The 20,279-nt window shown below is 40.4% G+C and overlaps 3 protein-coding genes across 4 annotated transcripts; 2 read left to right on the top strand and 1 right to left on the bottom strand.

Annotated features, from left to right (window-relative positions):
- Positions 1–235: 235 nt before the first annotated feature.
- Positions 236–7,942, top strand: LOC102786644 (leucine-rich repeat LGI family member 2-like). Its single transcript, XM_006787155.2, has 8 exons — positions 236–546; positions 716–787; positions 1,014–1,085; positions 1,294–1,365; positions 1,498–1,569; positions 1,904–2,073; positions 2,524–2,688; positions 3,687–7,942. The coding sequence occupies exons 1-8, from the start codon at positions 374–376 to the stop codon at positions 4,520–4,522; spliced, it is 1,632 nt and encodes a 543-aa protein (XP_006787218.2). The 5' UTR covers positions 236–373; the 3' UTR covers positions 4,523–7,942.
- Positions 7,943–9,329: 1,387 nt separating this feature from the next.
- LOC102786337 (coiled-coil domain-containing protein 149-like) lies at positions 9,330–18,116 on the top strand. Of its 2 annotated transcripts, XM_006787154.3 has the most exons (13): positions 9,330–9,510; positions 10,687–10,848; positions 10,963–11,001; positions 12,119–12,226; positions 12,432–12,548; positions 13,678–13,850; positions 14,463–14,535; positions 14,641–14,725; positions 14,872–15,019; positions 15,484–15,560; positions 15,682–15,717; positions 15,880–15,954; positions 16,050–18,116. In XM_006787154.3, the coding sequence occupies exons 1-13, from the start codon at positions 9,460–9,462 to the stop codon at positions 16,586–16,588; spliced, it is 1,683 nt and encodes a 560-aa protein (XP_006787217.2). In that variant the 5' UTR covers positions 9,330–9,459; the 3' UTR covers positions 16,589–18,116. The 2 variants fall into 2 exon arrangements, with proteins under 2 accessions (XP_006787217.2, XP_087697878.1); XM_087841752.1 differs by lacking the exon at positions 15,682–15,717.
- Positions 18,117–18,119: 3 nt separating this feature from the next.
- On the bottom strand, positions 18,120–20,076 carry LOC102785571 (extracellular superoxide dismutase [Cu-Zn]-like). The gene is made up of 2 exons (XM_006787151.3): positions 19,896–20,076; positions 18,120–19,356 (listed from the first exon to the last, which is right to left on the bottom strand). Exons 1-2 carry the CDS (start codon positions 19,907–19,909, stop codon positions 18,723–18,725), a joined length of 648 nt encoding a protein of 215 aa, XP_006787214.1. The 5' UTR covers positions 19,910–20,076; the 3' UTR covers positions 18,120–18,722.
- Positions 20,077–20,279: the final 203 nt, after the last annotated feature.

Here is a 20,279-nt window from a genome sequence, read left to right as displayed (position 1 = left end):
GCATAGTTATGCAGAATGTATCACGTGATGAAATTCACGACAGACGCGGGCAACTATTATGACAGTATTAATACTCTCCATGGTGCTGAAAAACGGAGGTCTGTTTGTGTTTTCTATTGATTGCCCCACTTTGAATGCGTCTTTAAGTCGAGCACTTATTAAATGCATATATACACAAACGCTGCCTTGAAGTCACCTCTGATCACTGACGTCCGACACCAAAGCAGCAGCCCTCCAGGACGCAGCTGCAGCCGTATCAGCCTGTGTCAGGGCTTTCCACTGTAGTGCTGCATTCTGATGTAGCCCAGCGGATACACAAACGACACGCTCAGACCTCGCGTTCAGTCGCTGTTTTTAATGTCTACGAAGCATCATGACACTTGCTAAGCAGTGGCTGGCCGGATTCGCGCTCCTGTGCATTTATGTTGCAGCTGAATCGAAAAAGAATTTCAAATGCCCTTCAGGATGCTCCTGCACAAAGGAGACCATCATCTGCGTCGGCACTTCACAGATCCCCCACACTATACCGAAAGAGATCAACTCCCTGTAAGTACATTTCTTTGGCTATGAAGAGGGTTATTAAAATCCGTCAGTGAGTCACAAGATAATATGAATACCGCATTCAGAAGAATAATTGACTGCCTGTAGTGGGATTTCGTGCCTGACGTGTCTGGTACAGACTGTTAACATGTCCCTAATGTGTTTCACTCAACAGGAGCATGGTTAATGGATCAATTGCGGAAATTACAGAGGGGATGTTTTCACTTATGCCTTCTCTTCAGCTGCTGTAAGTACCCACTGATTACTTGGTGATTATTGACGTCTTAGAGCAGTCTCACCCAAACAAATAAGGCACACGAATTTATTATTGGTTAAGTTGTTTTGGTTGCTTTATACTGGAAACCAAACAAGTAAAAGTTGTTTTTTTAAAGGAAAGTTTTAATATTTTAAGCTGTAAAGCTTTTTGTTGTTGTTGTTGTTGTTTTTTTGTTTTTTTGTTTTTACCTTTACAGGCTTCTTAATGCAAATTCTTTGACCGCAATCAAAGATGATGCTTTCTCTGGTCTGCCTCATCTAGAATATTTGTGAGTATTATTAAACAAATTCTTTCATAATCTAAAAAAATCTCAGTCACCAACAACTTTTAAACTTATCCCACTACCCAATGCCCTCACCAGTGGAGCAGAAAATCAAAAATAATAAACAGTGCACATGTGCTTTTCAGACATGACAAAATATATTTATCTGTCTCTCGTCATTGATAAATCTGTTCTGTTACTATTCATGGAACAGGTTCATTGAAGGGAACAAGATAGAAACCATCACCAAAAATGCCTTTCGTGGTCTACGAGGGTTGACTTATCTGTAAGTTTTGCTGCCATCTTCTCTCCTAATCATGACAGCTGCAACGGCAACATTTCACAGTTAAAGTGAAAAAAAAACCCAAAACAGAATTGTGTTTTTTTTTCCTTCTCATTCTTTGTGTTTCTGGTTTAGCTCCCTTGCAAATAACAAGATAAGGTTTCTGCCGAGGGATCTCTTTTTTGACTTGGATTCCTTGCTGGAAATGTGAGTAAGCAGTTGTTGTGCCAGCAGTGTGTATGTGGGTGTGTTTAAGAGAGAGAGTGTGTGTGTGTTTTTCTAACTGAAGCTGACTCAGACTGTACTTGGCAGTGTTCAGCGTTAAATCCTCCGAGGTATGGTCTGTCTATCTATCTATCTATCTATCTATCTATCTATCTATCTATCTATCTATCTATCTATCTATCTATCTATCTATCTATCTATCTATCTATCTATCTATCTATCTATCTATCTATCTATCTATCTATTTTGTTTTCCAGTCATTTTTTTCTCTTGTCTTAATCCTTTGTTGTTGATCATTCCCTCTGTGATGCATCAGAGATCTGCGAGGCAACTCTTTCCAGTGTGGCTGTGAGAACAAGTGGCTGATGACATGGCTAAAAAACACAAATGCCACAGTATCAGATGTCTTCTGCGCAGGCCCCAGTGACATGAAGAGCAAGCGGCTCAATGACCTTCCTATTCCACCGGGCGAATGTATTTCCACAGGTGAAATAACAAGGGCGTGATGAAAGGCATTTCTGTCATTCTAAAATCAATAAAAATGTTGAATAATTAATCATTTGCTCTCAAAAAGAAACAGATTCTAGGTTTGCTAACATGTTTCCTCCTGAAAACACACACACACAAAAAACACACACAATATGTTTATATTTGCAGATATAAGAATAAAACTGAGACCAAATTCCTGTTCCAAATCTCACAACAATCCATGCAGCAGTTGCTGAAATATTTTGTGCAAAACCTTATGGTCACTGCAAATGACTGTTAAAAAACATACAATCTCAAAAATAAAATATTACTAAGGTGAAAGCCAAATTTAATAGCCCTGAGTACATGAATGAGGCTTCTCAAAGCACTGAAATGTAACTGAAGCTGTATGTAAGTTTTCACTTAATCAGCAAACCAGCAGTTTCTGTTTTTGTCCGCATCTCACAGACTTTGTGCGTCATCAGTCCATCCCCATTCAGTCCATGTCAGCGGACATCTTCTCCTTCAAAGACGACATCTTTGTAGCGATGGCCGCCCCAAACTCCAACAGCTGCATAGTCATGGAGTGGGATCACATTGAACTGAACTTCAGAAAATTTGATAATATAACAGGTTTGATAACATCCATAAAGCTGGTAATGTTATTTTTTTCAGTGTCAGTAGATTTCATGAAAAGACCAAAATAGATCAATGAATGGTCCTGTATACATTTTAACTGCACATCCAAATCCTCTGCTGGCATTCGCAGGGTTTTATGTATTTTGTATTCATAAATTGAGCAGCGTGGTGGTTAGCACTGGTGCTTCACAGCAAGGGTTCCAATCCCCCATCTGGTTGGGACCTTTATGTGGAGAGTTTGCATGTTCTCCCCATATCTATGTGGGTTCTCTCCGGGTACTCCGACCTTCTCCGACCATCCATGGATGGATAGATGGATATTGACTAACTGACATCCTCCAGGTCTGAAAAATGAAGTAACAGTAGATAATCAAATGGCCAGCTGAGACTTGATCTGACAATTTGAGACAGTTGTCATATATTTAAAATACCCAAATTTACAGAAGAACATTGAAAGAATATTTTTGTGCAAAACACTTTTTTGGTATATAAAAGTAATTTCCCCCAGCAGCTGTAGTCTCTGTTGCATGTGGGTAATCAGATACAGTTCTTCCACCAACTCTGTGTGAAGCTTTTAACCGTGCACCCCACTGATCCTCACTGAACATTTTATTGCAGTAAGACAGGAAATGTCTGATCAAACATCATCTCCCAGCAACCCTAGGATGCTTAGGTTCATCTTCCAACTCACCTGACAACGACGCCTGATATATGCTAAAGTTAGCTGATAACTAAACACTAGTTGTATAAAAAAGTGAGGCCAGAATCCCTAAAGTCGATTACATTCATCAACAGCTGAAAGAAACAAAAATCCAACTTTGTCATTGGTCATGTCTTGGTCTGAACTTTGGTCTTTTCATGCTTGACCATAATGATTTTAATACTGTCATCATAGAAGTCATAGAATTCACAGATCCTTCAGAGTGCGTTAATTTTCAACTAATACTTTCATTTTCTGTGTTGTATTATTAATGACCAACTTTTCTTCACAGGGAAGTCTGTTGTTGGATGCAAGTCGGTTCTAATTGAAGACCATGTCCTAATAATAGTCACCCAGCTCTTTGGGGGTTCCCACATTTACAAGTTTGATGGTCAACAAAACAAATTCATCAACTTTCAAACTATTGAGGTGTTCAACATCTCGAAGCCAAATGATATTGAAGTCTTTCAGATGGAAGGTCACTGGTACTTTGTGATTGTGGACAGCTCCAAGGCAGGCATGTCTACTCTCTACAAGTGGACTGACCAACCAGAACGCAATGAAACTGGTTTTTACTCCTACCAGTTTCTCCATGAATGGTTTCGTGATACAGATGCTGAGTATGTTGAGGTGGACGGGAAGTCCTACCTGATCTTAGCCAGTCGCTCTCAGTCACCAATCATCTACCTGTGGAACAGGAGTACCTTAAAGTTTATACTTCATAGTGAAATCACAAACATTGATGATGTAGTTGCTGTCAAAGCTTTCCGGGTGGAGGGTGACTTGTATCTGGCCATGGCTTGCTACATCGGTGACTCCAAAGTCCTCAAGTGGACCAACAAGCAGTTCATTGACGTGCTGCCTCTTCCCTCTCGAGGGGCGATGATCCTCCAGCCGTTCACCTTCGCAGACAGGCACTATCTTGCTCTTGGCAGCGATTACTCTTTCACACAGATCTACCTCTGGGATGCAGAGACAAAAACATTTCACAAGTTCAAGGACATTTACGTGCAGTCACCCCGGTCATTTACTGTGGTGACCACTGACCGAAGGAGTTTTATTTTCTCCTCCAGCTTCAAGGGGAAATCGATGGTCTTTGAGCATATATTTGTAGATTTAAGCTTATAATAACTACAAAAGCAGTACTGATCAAAATATACAGTGCTTAAAAAAATTATGAGACCATTGTTAATGCTGGCGGATTAACATTGCAGAAACATTTAAAAATGACTTGGCAATTACCAGTACTGATAATTTAGGACAGCTGTGGGATGAACCTCATGGTGGTGGTCAAATAAATTTGTTAAGTGCTGCATGTTGGTTAGTCGCTTCATAATGAGTGTATGCTGTCAAAGAAGTGTCAAATGCTGTGTATTGTACTTATGCAACTAGATTTATCGTTCTTGGTTTGAAACTAAATTTAATCAAGTTTTCTGCAAATAATGTGATATGGATTCAGAAAATTATGAAGGCAAGGTTAATGTTAGACCAAAGTAACTAAAGGCTGACAGAAATATAATATGACAATGCAAATGCATTAAGAAAATGTTATGGCAATACCAATACATCCTTAAAAAGGCTTGGCTTTTATCATAATTCTGTCAAGCCAACAAGCCAGACACTGTCCACAATAGCCAAAGATATCACAGACTATTACCCTCCTGCCCCACACAGGAAGTTAGTGAGAAGCGTGACCATTTACACCCTACAGCTGATGGTGTAGTTGTGCAAGCAAAACAAACTTTGTATGTCACGTCAAAATTAACACTGGCAAAAGCAAATCATGTTGTATGGTGTTGCATACTCTGTTTAATCTGCCATGTCTGAAGGAAAAAATGACCACCGTTATCGACATTGGTATTGCACAGATGTCACGGTTTTTGTAGTTTCAAAAAATTACAAAAACTGTGACATGTAGTCCTCAAAATTTTGGTATTTGAAAAAAGTGTGCATTTTTGAGGGTTTACGCTTGGAAGTAAAATGCTGAATGTTAGTCAGAAAGTCATGGCAAGTAAGAAAATGGACACTTTCTCTGAGAAGCCATCGAAAATTTTGAAGCCATTTCATTGCAGTAAGTGTTATGACTGCAAAGATAAAAGTGCATGATGCACAGTTTTCTTCCTTACCTGAAAACAGAATATCCATCCATCCATCTTCATCCGCTTTATCCGGGGCCGGGTCGCGGAGGCAGCAGCCTAAGCAGAGAAGCCCAGACCTCCCTCTCCCCAGCCACCTCCTCCAGCTTATCCGGGGGAACACCAAGGCGTTCCCAGGCCAGCCAAGAGATATAATCTCTCCAGCGTGTCCTGGGTCTGCCCCGGGGCCTCCTCCCGGTGGGACATGCACGGAACACCTCACCCAGGAGACGCCCAGGAGGCATCCTTGTCAGATGCCCGAACCACCTCTGCTGGCTCCTTTCGATGTGGAGGAGCAGCAGCTCTACTCTGAGTCCCTCCCGGATGGCTGAACTTCTCACCCTATCTCTAAGGGAGATGCCAGCCACCCTTCGGAGGAAGCTCATTCCTGCCGCTTGTATCCGTGATCTCGTTCTTTCAGTTACTACCAACAGCTTGTGGCCATAGGTGAGGGTAGGGACGTAGATCAACCGGTAAATTGAGAGCTTTGCTTTTACACTCAGCTCCCTCTTCACCATGACGGACTGGTGCAGTGTCCGCATCACGCAGCACCAATCCGTCTGTCAATCTCCGGCTCCCTTCTCCCATCACTCGCAAACAAGACCCCGAGATACTTGAACTCCTCCACTTGGGGCAGGAACTCATCCCCGACCGGACAGGGCACTCCACCCTTTTCCGGCTGAGAACCATGGCCGAGGATTTGGAGTTGCTGATTCTCATTCCCGCTGTATCACACTCGGCTGCAAACCGTTCCAGTGCGAGCTGGAGGCCATCATCCGATGAAGCCAACAGAACCACATCATCCGCAAAAAGCAGAGATGAGATTCTGAGGCCACCAAAGTGAAAGCCCTCCGCCACTTGGCTGCGCCTAGAAATCCTGTCCATAAAAATTATGAACAGAACCGGTGACAAAGGGCAGCCCTGGCAGAGCCCATTACCCACCGGGAACGAGTCCGACTTATTGCCGGCAATGCGAACCAAGCTCTTGCAACGGTTGTATAGGGATTGAATTGCCCGTAGCAATGGGCCAGACACCCCATACTCCTGCAGCACCTCCCACAGGACACCCCGAGGGACACGATTGAATGGTTCTCCAAGTCCACAAAACACATGTAGATTAGTTGGGCAAACTCCCATGCGCCCTCAAGTATCCTTGAGAGGATGAAGAGCTGGTCTAGTGTTCTGCGACCAGGGTGAAAACCGCATTGTTCCTCCTTTCCAGCACCCTGGCATAGACTTTCCCAGGGGGGCTGAGGAGTGTGATCACACCCTCCGGTCCCCCTTCTTAAAGATGGGGACCACCACCACCACTCCTCGGAAGACGTGTCAGTGGGATTAAGGAGTTCCTCGAAGTATTCCTTTCACCACCCGACAATTTTCTCAGTCGAAGTCAGCAGCGCTCCGCCAGCACTATACACAGTGCAGGTAGAACACCGCTTTCCCCTCCTGAGACGCCTGATGGTTTTCCAGAATCTCTTTGAGGCAGTCCAAAAGTCTTTTTCCATGGCCTCTCCGAACCTCTCCCACACCCGAGTTTTTGCTTTAGCCACTGCCCGAGCCGCATTCCGCTTGGCCTGTCGGTACCTGTCAGCTGCCTCCGAAGTCCCACAGGCTAACCAAGCCCAATAGGACTCCTTCTTCATCCTGGTGGCTCCCTTCACCTCTGGTGTACACCATTTGGTTTGGGGATTACCACCACGACAGGCACCAACCACCTTGCTGCCGCAGCTCAATGCAGCATCTTCGGCAATGGAGATGCTGAACAATGTCCCCAGTCTCCCTCGGAATGATGTCGGCTTGCTGCCGGTACGTTGGGGTATGTTGAGGGGAGATTAGATCTAATCTCCCCTCGGCTTGAAAATAGAATATTACTAGCTTAAACCTAACTCCACTAGATTTATATCAAACTACTTTATGGCTATGCTACTGAGTGCCTATTTAATAGCAACATAACATACATAATTTACTTTTGATTCCTATGCAAAATGTATGATACTAAGTGTTAATATGGAATAATAACCATAATGTCTATTGTGTGCTACTATGTACCTTTAAAGCCTTTGTAGGAGGCCTTTTCATTCAGTCAAAAAACTAGCGTGCCCTTTTCTTTACAGAATGTTTGATATTTGTCATATATTGTAAAGATTTTTTTTCACACATTAAACAATATTAGAGCCTGATTTTTGAAAATTGACAGTTAGATAAAAATGACAAAATGCCAACTAGTATAATCAATGTGTTTTGATAGCTTTGATAACAAGTTTGTCCTTTAATCATTCCTAATGCACTACCAACAGTGATGTATACATATTTTTTCCCACGTCATTAAAAAGTAATGCTGAAAAATAATCATGTTTTTCAGATCTTGAATCCCATGTAAGAACAGTTTGTGGAAATGCATTAAAGAACATTTAACCACACCTGTTGTATTAAATTGTTTTTCCATCATGTTTTGCTGATGTAAACATGAAACCATTAAAGTAAAGATAAAGTGTTGCAGACAGCATGTCTAAAACTGAATGTACTGTACGTGTTTTTTGATTAGCATAAGGACAAAGACAGAATCTCATATTTTGTTGATTTTAGGAAACAAGAAGATGGACAAAGTATTGTGATAGTGTGGGACAGTTTTCCCTAGTAGTAGTGATTTAGACCATTACAGAAAAAGTAAGGTGATCATAGAGAGCATCATTATAATCTGCTATTGTTATAACTCAAAGTGCATTGATATGACTGAGGTTCCTCTTATAACTCTGACTTAAATTGCTCTCCACTTGTCTAAAGCATGCTATCAACTGTATAAATGATTATTCACTGACCAATCTCAGGGTTTGTGCACAAGAGCGTCATAAATACAACTTCAAGCCAAAAAAAGGGGAAAACTCACACCTAACAACCATATAACAACAATAGCACTAGTATAAAAAGGTTTAAGGTTTAGTCACATTTGACAAAGAAAAAGAAAAAGTAATTTAAAGGTTTTCCAAGGTAAATCACATCAGGCTCAAAAATACTGTTGATTTGACCTCTATGGTAGAATTTTAGGACACAGGAAGCACAAATGGCTATTGCATATTTATTCAGTTCAACAGTGCAGTTAGTTTTAGTCTTACAGCATCATCACCATCATAATCATTACCATCATCAACAACAACAACAATAATACTAAAATCTTGACGACATCTGATAAAATGTCATATTTTGAAATAAAATATAGAGATCAGCTGTATGCTGACATTGTTAATGCCTGCCTTCGTTTTAATAAAGTTAAACCATCTTATTTTCATGATTTGGCACTAGTTAAGCTATAAAACAAACAAACAAACAAAACAGAGAAACAAGTATTTTTACCCCAATTCGTATTGACTATTTTATAAATAGAGGGACATTTATTGCCTAATACAGGGGTGGGCAATTCCGGGCCCCGAGGGTCCTGCAGGTTTTAGATCTCGCCTTGGGTCAACACACCTGAATCACATGATTAGTTCGTTACCAGGCCTCTGGAGAACTTCAGGACATGTTGAGGAGCTAATTTAGCCATTTAAATCAGCTGTGTTGGTTCAAGGACACATCTAAAACCTGCAGGGACACCGGCCCTCGGGGCCTGGAATTGCCCACCCCTGGCCTAATACATTATTTGCCACGCTATCTTACTTGTTTAGGGGTGATTACTATAATAAACACACACAACAGCTCAGCTGTTAGGCACCTCGTTCCGTTTTGGTTATTTTGTTTTAGTCTCTCTCTGTTTTACGAGGTTCTGTAAATGCGACGTGACGCTTTTCTGACGTCGAGACGGACGGAAGTGATGCAAATCGTGTTTCTCGATCGCTTTAATCGGTTTTGGCTCTGATTTCTGCAGATGCAGAGGGGTGATGCTTCTTTGAAACTCACTGTGCTTTGGTAACATTTGTTCCGCCGCAGGACGCGATGGATCCGTCCAGGAGGAGCGAAAGTGACTGGCAGGGGCTGGTCAGTGAGGTGAGACTGCGAAGACGCAGAAAGGACGAGAATGAGGAAAGAGCGTAAAAAACCTTCACTGACGCACATTAATTGTGGGACAGGTGTCCTGTCCGGCTAAAATACTGTGGCGTACATGATCGTTTCACTGTGTTTTAGTTCTGTCTGCTATCGCTTGTTCGGATCCACTGAAACACTTGTGTCCAAATTAATCCGAGCTCACGGGATTAAATCTCAGCTGCTGTGGTTTCTCTTACTTGCAAGGACTGCTCATGTATGAGGAAGAAGATTTGAGTTTCCTTGTGCCTGCTGTTGCCTTGTAAAGTTACTGACTTGCACCACACTGCAAGTTGCAGCTTTAATGAAGAAACACGTTCAGATGGCTGCATATAAACGCGTTTGCTCGAGTATTTCACTTGAGTGCAGTCAGTGTTGAACTGCTTTGCATTTAAGCTACTGGAGTAGTTTTATCCCAGTTTATGCTTCATGCTACTGTTTTTGTCCACAGCTTTGGTTGTGCAATACTTTGCAGACATACACTCATTAGCCACTTTATTAGATACACCCTGCACTGGGTTGAACCCCTTTTCCTTTCAGAAGTGCCTTAATTCTTCATGACATTAATTCGACAGAGTACTGGAAACATTTTGGTCCATATTTACATGCTAGCATCACACATCCATGATGTAAAGCTCCTGTCCCACCATCTCTCTCTATTTGACTTAAATCCGGTGAATGTGGAGGCCATTTGAGTACAGTGAACCCCTGCTCAAGAAACTAGTTTTCACAAAGGGTCAGAGGGCATTGTAGCCTCGGTTTCCTGTTCATAGTTGACAGGAGTAGCACCCTGTGTGGTCTTTTGTGGCTGTAGTCCATCTGCTTCAAGATCTCATGTATTGTGCATTCAGAGATGCTCGTCTGCATTTGAAAATGTTTAACCAATACATCAGATGGGCAAGCAGTTAAAATAACAAGGAGCTGCAACGCAAACCGTTGCTATTTTTTTACCATCAAAAACAGTTTTCGTGCCACTATAGTAGTATATATGTGGGTTGTTTTTTCTTTTACATATTTCACAGTGCATTTGATCTTTAATGATGACTAGAGAACTCTTTAGCCCTCAAATAATCAAATAACGTTATATCGACTACATGCCAGAACCTTTTGTTTTTCCTCAAAACCTTTCTTTCTCTGCAGTTCCTGGTTTGTAAGCGGAAGTTGGAGAGTAAGAAAGAAGCTCTTCTGATTCTTTCTAAAGAGCTGGACACCTGTCAGCAGGAGAGGGATCAGTACAAACTGATGGCCAACCAGCTCCGTGAGCGACACCAGGGACTCAAGAAGAAGTACAGAGAGCTCATTGTAAGCTGATCTGACGCAGTTTTAAAAGATGCATCAGAGCGGAGGATAAAAACTACTGCTATTAAACTTTGTGGCATCTAATGACAACTTCCTTTGTCTTTGTGTCACTGACAGGATGGAGATCCTTCTCTGCCTCCAGAGAAAAGGAATCAAGTAAGAGATTTAAAAATGCTAATCACTGCACGCAGAACTGTCTTAACTGTACTTTGATACACTTGCATTTCACAGTGACGCTGGAGACTTTCAGCAAAGTCAGTAATGTGGTCACAAGTTGGAGATCTCTTTGGATGGGATGCTTAAAGCTTTACTGCTATTTACTCCTAACTACTAACATCTCTACGGCACTCTTTGTTTAACAATTACAGCAGCTTTATCTTAGAATAATATATCAGATCTTTGTCTGTCTGTTTGTCCACAAACTTCTTATCCGTATCTGAAGGTCCTTATCTGTATTGGATGTTAAGATCTCATCATGCTTCCTAGCATGAAGTGCCAACATCCTAAAATGATCCATTTTTAGCTATGTTCCTCAAACTTTATAAAGTCATTGTATCATTTTATTTTTACGATGGTAACGTCTGATTTATATCAACAAAAGTTGAGTTTTGTATTATATATTTATCGCATTACCTAGAAACCACTTAGCAACAAGCTCAAATCACCCAGTTTTAGTGTTTATGCGCCTACAGTACAGCACCTTCTAAAGGGATGGTATCATTTTCATTTCAGTCAACAGCATGAACAGCCCAAACAGTGCTGTAGCATGGGTGTGTACTGCTTATCATAATGTGTCATAGCATGACACACACAATGTTCTCACAAGTTGCTCTCTGATATAAAACTGTTGGTTAATGACACAGTAACAAAGTCACCACTTAATGAATCACAGATTTAAAAAAAAAAAAAATGTAATGACAATTTTATTTTTATGGTGCATTTCTTTACATTCAAACTCAGTGTGCTTAAGATCAACAATAAAAACTGAAAAAACAAGAAGAACAAGAAAATAAAACCTTAAAAGAATTTAACCTGTTTTCTCTCAAAGATTACACAGAAGAAGAAGAAGATTTGGGAAACATTTAAGCACAAACTTTTTAAGAATTTTACGTTTGCTTGTTTGAACCTAATGTTTCAAATTGGAATGATAGAAGCTAATTTTTTTCAAGTACATTATCTGGTGGGCGCTGTACCTGGAAGACTTATATATATATATTCACAAACCAACTCCACACATGGGGCTAACATGTCTCTGTATTTACTTTATCATCAGGTGAATTTAGCCCAGCTACTGACAGACTCCAGAGAGCGAAACTCTCATCTGTCCGAGGAGGTGAAGGAGCTGAAACAGCGACTACTGGAAGCTCAAGGTGATAACAAGGTATGTTTCTAATGTATATTTGCCTCTCATTATTCATAAATACATTTCCAACATACCTTTGTACATTTATTTGTCAGTCTAAGTAACGATCAAGTGGATGAGTGTTGTTTATTTTAAGGACAGGTTTCAAATTGTACTGTACAAACACACCAAAGGTGTATAATTGCAGCTTAGTTGAGACTTTTCTTACTTTGTGCTACCACAGCTTCTGCGGATGACCATCACCAAACAGAGGCTGGGAGACGAAGAGGTCGGCGCCCGACACTTTCCCGCGCATGAGCGAGAAGATCTGGTCAAACAGTTAGAAAGGGCGAGAGAGCAGGTGAGAGCCCCCTGCTTGATTTTGACTATTCAGCTGATATTCAAATAATGGTTCACTTTTTTTATGATATACATTTAGTTAGTAGTTCTAATTGGTTCTTGCATTAGAAAAAGAAAGTTTATATTTATTTATATTTTATTTGTAAGTATTTTTTTATTTATTTTAAAAGCAATCACATGAACCCTATTTCCATTTCAGCAAAATCTAACCCAGTGTTTTCACCCTTTGTTAGCTGTCACAAGGTCACCATTTCAGTATCAGTGTCAGATGAATATGATTAAAAAAGTATGATAGTTTAAAATATCACATGAGAAATAAAAGTGCTGTGCAGGAAAAAAATGGAACCGATTAGCAGTTTTCTTTAAATGTAGGTGAATATTAAAGCTGCTAACACTGGTGGCAATTAGATTTCTTTAAGCTGTGACACTTATTAGATGCTGTGCAGCGAGGTTGCATATCCCTTTCTGTCTGCTATGTGACATTGCAGAACAACCAGTAATTATACTTTAGATAGATGTAAATATATGTCAAGCACAACATGTACATTTCATCCAAATTGGATTAAATCTGTCCCTTAGATCAGATTTCCTGTTGCCAGAAGGTGGCGCTAGGATTATAACCGAATATTTGCTTGCAGACCTCTTCGCTTAGCAATAATGTAAAGCTTGTGGGAGATCCGATGGTGTTCGTCTGAGTTATAGATGAAATAGCTGACAAAATATCAAAATTCACATTATTTAGCATTTTGATTAGACTGACCAAATAAAAAGCCAGTTTGATTCTGAAGGATCTGCATTATTTAGTGTACAACAGCTGTAAATGGGGAAAAGAGAACACAAAAATGCAGGAACGGGGTGCTAGTAAACCTTTTATGCATAGCCACAAGCGAAACTGTCGTCAACTTTAAGCAATTCTGCTGGTTGTTCAAAGTTTAATTAGTTTTTTGAGTACGTCAAATCCCTCAACAATGGATTAATTTCAGGAAATAATAATAAAATTTGGAGTTTCAAGGAGGTCCTTGCATTAGTTAGAGCTCCACTTTTAATGAGAAGATGAAATATATTTGACAAGAAGAGACTTGTATTGCTAGATAAAATTGTTCTACATCTTGAATCTTGTTTGGGTGCAGAACGAGGTGCTGGAGAACAGCGTGAAGTCGCTCACAGATGAGCTGCAGGATGTTCGAGCAGAGCGGGACGTGTTTCAACAGAAGGCTCATCGTCTCAATGTGGAGATGAACCACATAGTAGGGAATGATGATGTTCGCATCTTAGACATCGACGCGCTCTGCATGGAGAACAGGTTTGTTGCTCTTTTAAAAAGATAATTTTAAGGAGTACCTCTGTGATTGGCTGGCATGTTGAAGCAGTGATTTTCAAAAGTCTATTCATGTACACGTGCTGTCTTGCAATATATAGTTACATACACTGATCAGACATAACATTATGACCACTGACAGATCAAATGAACAAGACTAATCCTCTCTTCATCGTGGTACCTGTTAGTGAGTGGGACATTAGGAAGCAAGTGAACATTTTGTCCACAGAGTTGATGTGTTGGAAGCAGGAAAAATACGCAAGCATAAGGATAGTTCAGGCTCTGGCCTCTTTCACCAGGATGATGCACCCTGACACAAAAGCAAAAATAGTTCAGGAATGGTTTGAGGTTTGAGGATCACAACAACAAGTTTAAAGTGTTGACTTGGTCTCCATATTCCCCAGATCTCAATCCAATCAAGCATCTGTGGGTTGTGCTGGACAAATAATGAGAGTCTAGGGACAAATGGGGTCATAATGCTGTGCCTGATCTATATATACAGAATTTAGATAAAAATTTACTGAGTTGCAGTTGAAATTCTTCTCTACTGTTGAAACAGGTTAAACTGAACAGCATTTGTGGTTTCCGACATTTCAGGTATTTGCATGAGCGACTTAATCAACTTCAAGAAGAGGTCAACTTGCTCAAGACAAATCTGCTGAAGTACAAGGTAGTTGCAGTTTTTTTTTTTCTGTAATTTCATATATATTTATTGTATGTTATCTTTTATTTTTTAACTCTTTCTTTTCTCCAAACTGTTTCCTGCTGATGTCAGAGTGCCCTGGAGTGTAGGAAGACCTCTAAAATCAGTGGAAAGCCCAACAGCAGTGCTCTGACTGGGGTGCTTTCTGCTAAACAAGGTCAGAGGAATCATGCTAGTTCAAACATCTACACTTTCAATTATGCACATATTACCCTTTAAATGTGTGAGTTCAGTTTTATTCAGTGTCTCATGGGAAATGATGACTGCTGTTTCTTTTAACCGTGGCTCGTGACGTGCTTGCAGTGAAGGAATTGCTGCTGTCTGAAGAAAACGGCTGCAGTTTGCCGGTGACTCCTCAGTCCATCTCAGACCTCAAATCTCTCGCCACAGCTCTGCTGGAAACCATCCACGAGAAAAACATGGTGATTCAGCACCAGCGCCAAATCAACAAGTACTAAAATTCAGACTTCACTCGCACTCTTATTATGTGCTCCATAGATCACAGGTGTCAAACTGCATTATAAATAAATGAAAGAAATCTGTCAGCATGAGTTGTTGGACTTAAATTGTAAGAAATAAATGTGTAAAATTACAGAAAAAGCTCTGGCGTGCTGTTGCCCAGACTGTCCTGCAGAACGTTTTTGTTAAGTCACAGAAAACTTTTTGTTTTGTTCTTAGTATAAATGGCCTTGGAGGAGTCTTTGCTATTAGTAAAGCCTGCAAAATTTATGAAAATGAAGTTGATAGTCCATAATGTATGCCCTCCTTCACATTTTCCACAGCTCCAGACAAAATCTTTGCCAGGCTGATTCTGCCCCTAGGCCTTTTATTTGACACCCCGGCTGTAGATTTTTAGCCAATTCACTTCTTGATGCAATGATGGGTTGACTGCAATATCCTTTTTTCCCCCATTAGGATTCTTGGAAATCGAGTAGCCGAGCTGGAGAAGAAACTAAAAACACTGGAGATGTCCGGCTTATGGAGCCTTCCAGGTTATTATAATTGTCTCAATATACTGAGACATGTGCATATCACTCTAACCTGTGCTAAGAATACTGTTTTTACAATAATTCCTCTTCCTTTTTCTGCCCTTTTGCTTCTTGCAACTTGGAGGCCTGACTTATAATGTGTCTCTGGGAATATGCGGAAGTATGTTTCTCCAAAAACGATGTCATCTACGTCATAAACTCTCAACTTAATCTTCTTCTCATATCTACCAACACTTCTTATCGCTATCTAATCCAACCTTTAAGTTGCTGTTTATGTAAACCACTTTTCTGAAAGCTTACTTTGACTGTTTTGTGATAACAGGGGGAAGAGACGCCATCATCCTGAACACGCAGCTAGTGGATTCGACCGATCCATCTGATTCTCCGGGACAGAACGGTGATTATTCAGTGGAATTATTCCTCTATTGGTCAACAGCAGTTAAAATAGGAGCTGCATTTCTTGAATGTTATTTTTCTGATTTGTTCTTAAAGGTGACAAGAGGTCAAACAAACCAGCTGAGCACGAGAGCTCTCCAGAAGACCGTGTAACACCAGCTGCGTCAGATTTTCAAGATGACGCACCAACGCCATCATCTTGTGTCGAGGCCTCGAACCAAAACTGCTCACCACAGTTGGACGAGCAAGAGTCCTCAAGGCCTCAAACAGAAATGCCAGCGAGTGAGGAGTGCCAGGAAAGTGACCAATCACGAAGCACCGCAGTTTTTACCAGTTTTGCAACAGAAGAGGGTCTGAGTGACTCCAGTGCTGATGTGAAATACTTGAACAGACCTGATCCCTCAGACCCCGGCCACTCACAGCAACTCTCAGAGAACTCAGTCCCAACAGCTGGAGGAGAGGAGGAGTCAGATGAATGCACTGTAGGGGGGGAAAGTGTTGAAACAGAGTGTAATGTAATAGAGAGAAATAGTCACGTTACATCCTCTACTACTGTGTCTACTACAGCCTCCGAAGAGCAGCAGGAGGACGTCCTGACTACCGCGGATGTTTGCAGTAGTCAGGAGGAGTTGTGATGTCGCACAGCATTAGGAAAAAAAACAAAACTAATTAAAGTATTTACAAAATCCACAAAGCTCTTTAATTATTTTTTAAATAATTCAAAAATTAAAAAAGACTGATAAACTAATCTTTGGAAAAACTGCATATTAGATTTCAGATGAGTGTGAATGAATCAACAGTGACTCCTACCAAACTGAAAAGTATTAACGATACTCTTCAGATGCTCTAATGTTTCTCTGCTTTCACTCGGTCCATTGTCCGAGTTCTGCACCACCTTTTGAACTGATGTCAATGTGACCAAAAGTAACTGGACACCTGTGATTTGTCATCCCCCCCAAACCGTACTCACAGGAGTAATAATATTCACTCCTGTGAGAGTTTCTCTGAGAGTTTTAAAACGTGGTTCATTCATTCACTCACACACATGCATATCTGATGTGGCAAAACAGTGATTTCTCCTTATTAAATAAGTAGCAAAAAAGATGCATGCATCGGTGCTGTATGTGTTATACTTAAAGGTTTCTTTCTGCTTTTGAAGGTAACATTTACAGAGTTGTCTGCTTTAGGCGTATGAATTCTTTTGCTTATTAAATCACATAATAAAAAGGAGTTAATGATGATCTTTTAAATGACCTTTGTTAGGTCATGAACTGGCTCATTACTGTCAGGAATTCAGCCCTGGCATGATTTAATTCAGTCATCACGAGGATAAAAGCAATTTGACAAAGATGACAGGAAGCACTGTGTGCTTGTTCTAAATACGATGTGCCCCACGTGATCCAAGCACAAACCGACCTTCTGCTTTACTTAACATTCGCAGCATATAATCAGCAAAGCCGCATATGACAACACTGAGTTCATGAGACTGTATGATGATGTGATATGTCAACAATGTAAAAGCTAACTCAAATGGTTAACATTCAGAGACTACATGTTCTAGTGGTGCTTTTTTATCACATCAAATATTACGAAATGGTCAGATAATGTACAGAACAAGCAATATGTTATCATAAAGTATAATAAAAAATGGGGTTATGATCTGAGAGGAGAGCTAAAAAAAAAAAAAGGGTGAACAACAAAGAAGAGCTTGTTCAAATTAACCTGTGCAGTGGATTTGTGGAATAATATGGAGAAGGGTTTTGAAAATGTGCACAAATATAAAGTTTTAAGAAATTATACATGGAAAAAAACCCACTTATAAAGCAGTATATGGAAGCAGAGTATTAAATATTAAACTCTGCGTGGATATTTGGGTTGAACACTGTGAGGTGATATGATGGTTATACTGTGCAAAAAAATAATAATTGGAAAGCATTTGCTTCCTTCTACTCCTTTTCGAACAGGAAATGGTCAGTATTTTATGGGAGATCAGTCTGTGGAGTTTATTTAATATAATGGCTTTCTTTATTTCATACCCATTTTTTAATATTTATTAACATTTGTTACTTATATGTTGGAAATAAAGATTTCATTCCTTTTATTCATTCAAATATGTGTTAAATGCTATATGACAGCATGTTACTGAGTAAATAAAGACAGTCTCGGTTGTTTCTTTTATCTGACTTAATTTATTGACAGACATTTGATAATTACAAGTCATTTCTCGAAGCTCCTCCTGAAATATAACACACTGACATCTTGATCTTATTTTTTTATTAGAAAATTTGTGTAAATTACTTTTTGTTTTTGACTTGAAAAACCATTGTATTTGTATGCATTTTTATGTATTCTGTATTTATTTATTTTTACACAAGACCACAGCTACAACTAACTAACTTCGAGCTACAAAGACAGCACAGCTGAGGCTGATGGTACTGAAATTTATTTCAATAACTTTGGTCACAACTTAAGTACCAGGATAAGCTGAGAGGTGAATCTGATGATGGAGCGAAAGGAAAGCTGTCCAATCATATATTTGGTTTGTTGATACTCCAACCAACCAACTGTACCATTACTAATATTGAACACCATAATTATGCTAATTTGTAGTAAGAAAACTCTCAAACAATTATTAAAGCATGTTTCTAATACTTCTAAGAAGCTACTATGCATTTTGGCAGGATGTGGGTTTAACCACCTCGTTATTTTTTTCTTGGTATCAAACTAGAAGTAGAGTATATCACTATATCACTCACACACTACTGTAGGTTAATTCCTCCTCAGCCGCCTGGAGTACTGCTTAAAGTTCATATTCCAGAGATTGGGGGACGAAACCCCAATAATACAGCATGCGAGCCTTCGGCCTGCGTTTCCATGCAGCAGGCTCCCAGCGTCTCCACCACGCCCTAAGTCGTCTATCTTTTCATGAATCACCACTGCTCTCCCAAACACAGACAGGCTTCCAAACAGTGTTGCATCAGATTCTAGCATTGTATTAATCTTCCCTTGCTGGGGCTCAAAGTTTCCAAAGTCTCCAGGGTGGTTAGGGTGATTTACACCATATGGATTGTAGTGGCCACCGGTGGAGTCACATCCCCGGCTCAGGTCTCCATACTGATGGATGTGCACCGCTCTGGGCTCCGGACTGCCGTCTCTGGGGAAGCCACTAAACCGGAGAAGGACCTTGACTTTCTCCTGAGGATGATCCTGCTTGAACAACACATGGCCGTACACTTTGGGCAGGTCCTCCGGGAGAGAGGTGCTGGGTCTCACCTTGCAGACTGCATACAGGGTGCCGTTGTTCTGCAAGACCTCTGGAGCCAATGTGTCGCTGGATGCTAAGACACATTGTTGACAGCCTGCCAGCAAAACCAACAAAGCAGCTTCCAGTATACCCACTGACCTGTAAGATATTAAAAAATATATTAGGACAAGACTCCTCTGGCATGAAGGACAATTAGTGACTATAGACCAATTAAGGCAATATCTAGATTGTTCACCTTGGTAAAAAATGTCCTGCTATTGCATTTCACAATACAGCAGTACATTCAGAAATATTGTTATTGTTAAGAATCCACACTGGGGAAGCTATAATTATGTAATTATTATCGCTAACATGTTATGTAACTGCTAAAACTCAACTCTACACAGGGTTTAAACGAGGCTCTCTTATATCATAGAACAATTTTACATAATTTTTATTTACAATCTTCATCTGCATCTAGGTATAACGTGTACTTTAATTTACTTTAATGTAAAACTTCAGTGTTTCTAAGTCTGAGGACAAAGTGGCACTCAAAAGCCTCTCAGTTAATGTTTTTCTGACGATGTTTTTAGGCGCACACAACATCGCCCAAAAGTACAAGTGGTTAACTAGACAGACAAAATGTCGCAGGAATGCAAATAAAGTTAAGTACACAGTGCCAAACAAAGTCCACTTACGCGTATCGATGCATGGTCACCTGTAAAAGGCGCAGGAAAGGCTGTAAATTAAACGTAATGGTTTTCACAAGCCGAGCGCTGCAGTCTGCAGGATATCCTCACCCAAAGCGTTTCCAAACAATGTTGTATAAACTCTTGTGAACGAATGGGCGTTGCTGTTTGGCGAGGGTGGAGCAAGGGACTTGACAAGTCTTTTGATGATTTGACGAGTAAATCTCGAAATATTCGACCCCGCAGTTGAGACTAACAAAAATATGGCTGATTTCAGAACAATAATCTAATGAAAAACAGAACTACGTTTGTCCCTGATTTGGGAGAGGGCGCAAACTGACAGGGTCAGCCTGATGTTGCTTGTTTCGCACTTGTGCCCATTATTATTATTAT

The sequence above is a fragment of the Neolamprologus brichardi genome, chromosome 6 (genome assembly GCF_056152115.1).
Source record: "Neolamprologus brichardi isolate AB-2024 chromosome 6, ASM5615211v1, whole genome shotgun sequence".
Classification (NCBI taxonomy): domain Eukaryota; kingdom Metazoa; phylum Chordata; class Actinopteri; order Cichliformes; family Cichlidae; genus Neolamprologus; species Neolamprologus brichardi.
This window is presented reverse-complemented; position numbering and strand designations above follow the sequence as displayed.

Excerpts from the sequence above, each read along its gene's own strand:
- LOC102786644 (XM_006787155.2), top strand. The coding sequence starts at position 374 with ATGACACTTGCTAAGCAGTGGCTGGCCGGATTCGCGCTCCTGTGCATT. Across the intron at positions 788-1,013 it reads ATGCCTTCTCTTCAGCTGCT|GCTTCTTAATGCAAATTCTT; the intron begins GTAAGTACCCAC and ends TTACCTTTACAG. Across the intron at positions 1,570-1,903 it reads TTGGATTCCTTGCTGGAAAT|AGATCTGCGAGGCAACTCTT; the intron begins GTGAGTAAGCAG and ends GTGATGCATCAG.
- LOC102786337 (XM_006787154.3), top strand. The coding sequence starts at position 9,460 with ATGGATCCGTCCAGGAGGAGCGAAAGTGACTGGCAGGGGCTGGTCAGT. Across the intron at positions 12,227-12,431 it reads AAGCTCAAGGTGATAACAAG|CTTCTGCGGATGACCATCAC; the intron begins GTATGTTTCTAA and ends GTGCTACCACAG. Across the intron at positions 13,851-14,462 it reads GCGCTCTGCATGGAGAACAG|GTATTTGCATGAGCGACTTA; the intron begins GTTTGTTGCTCT and ends CCGACATTTCAG.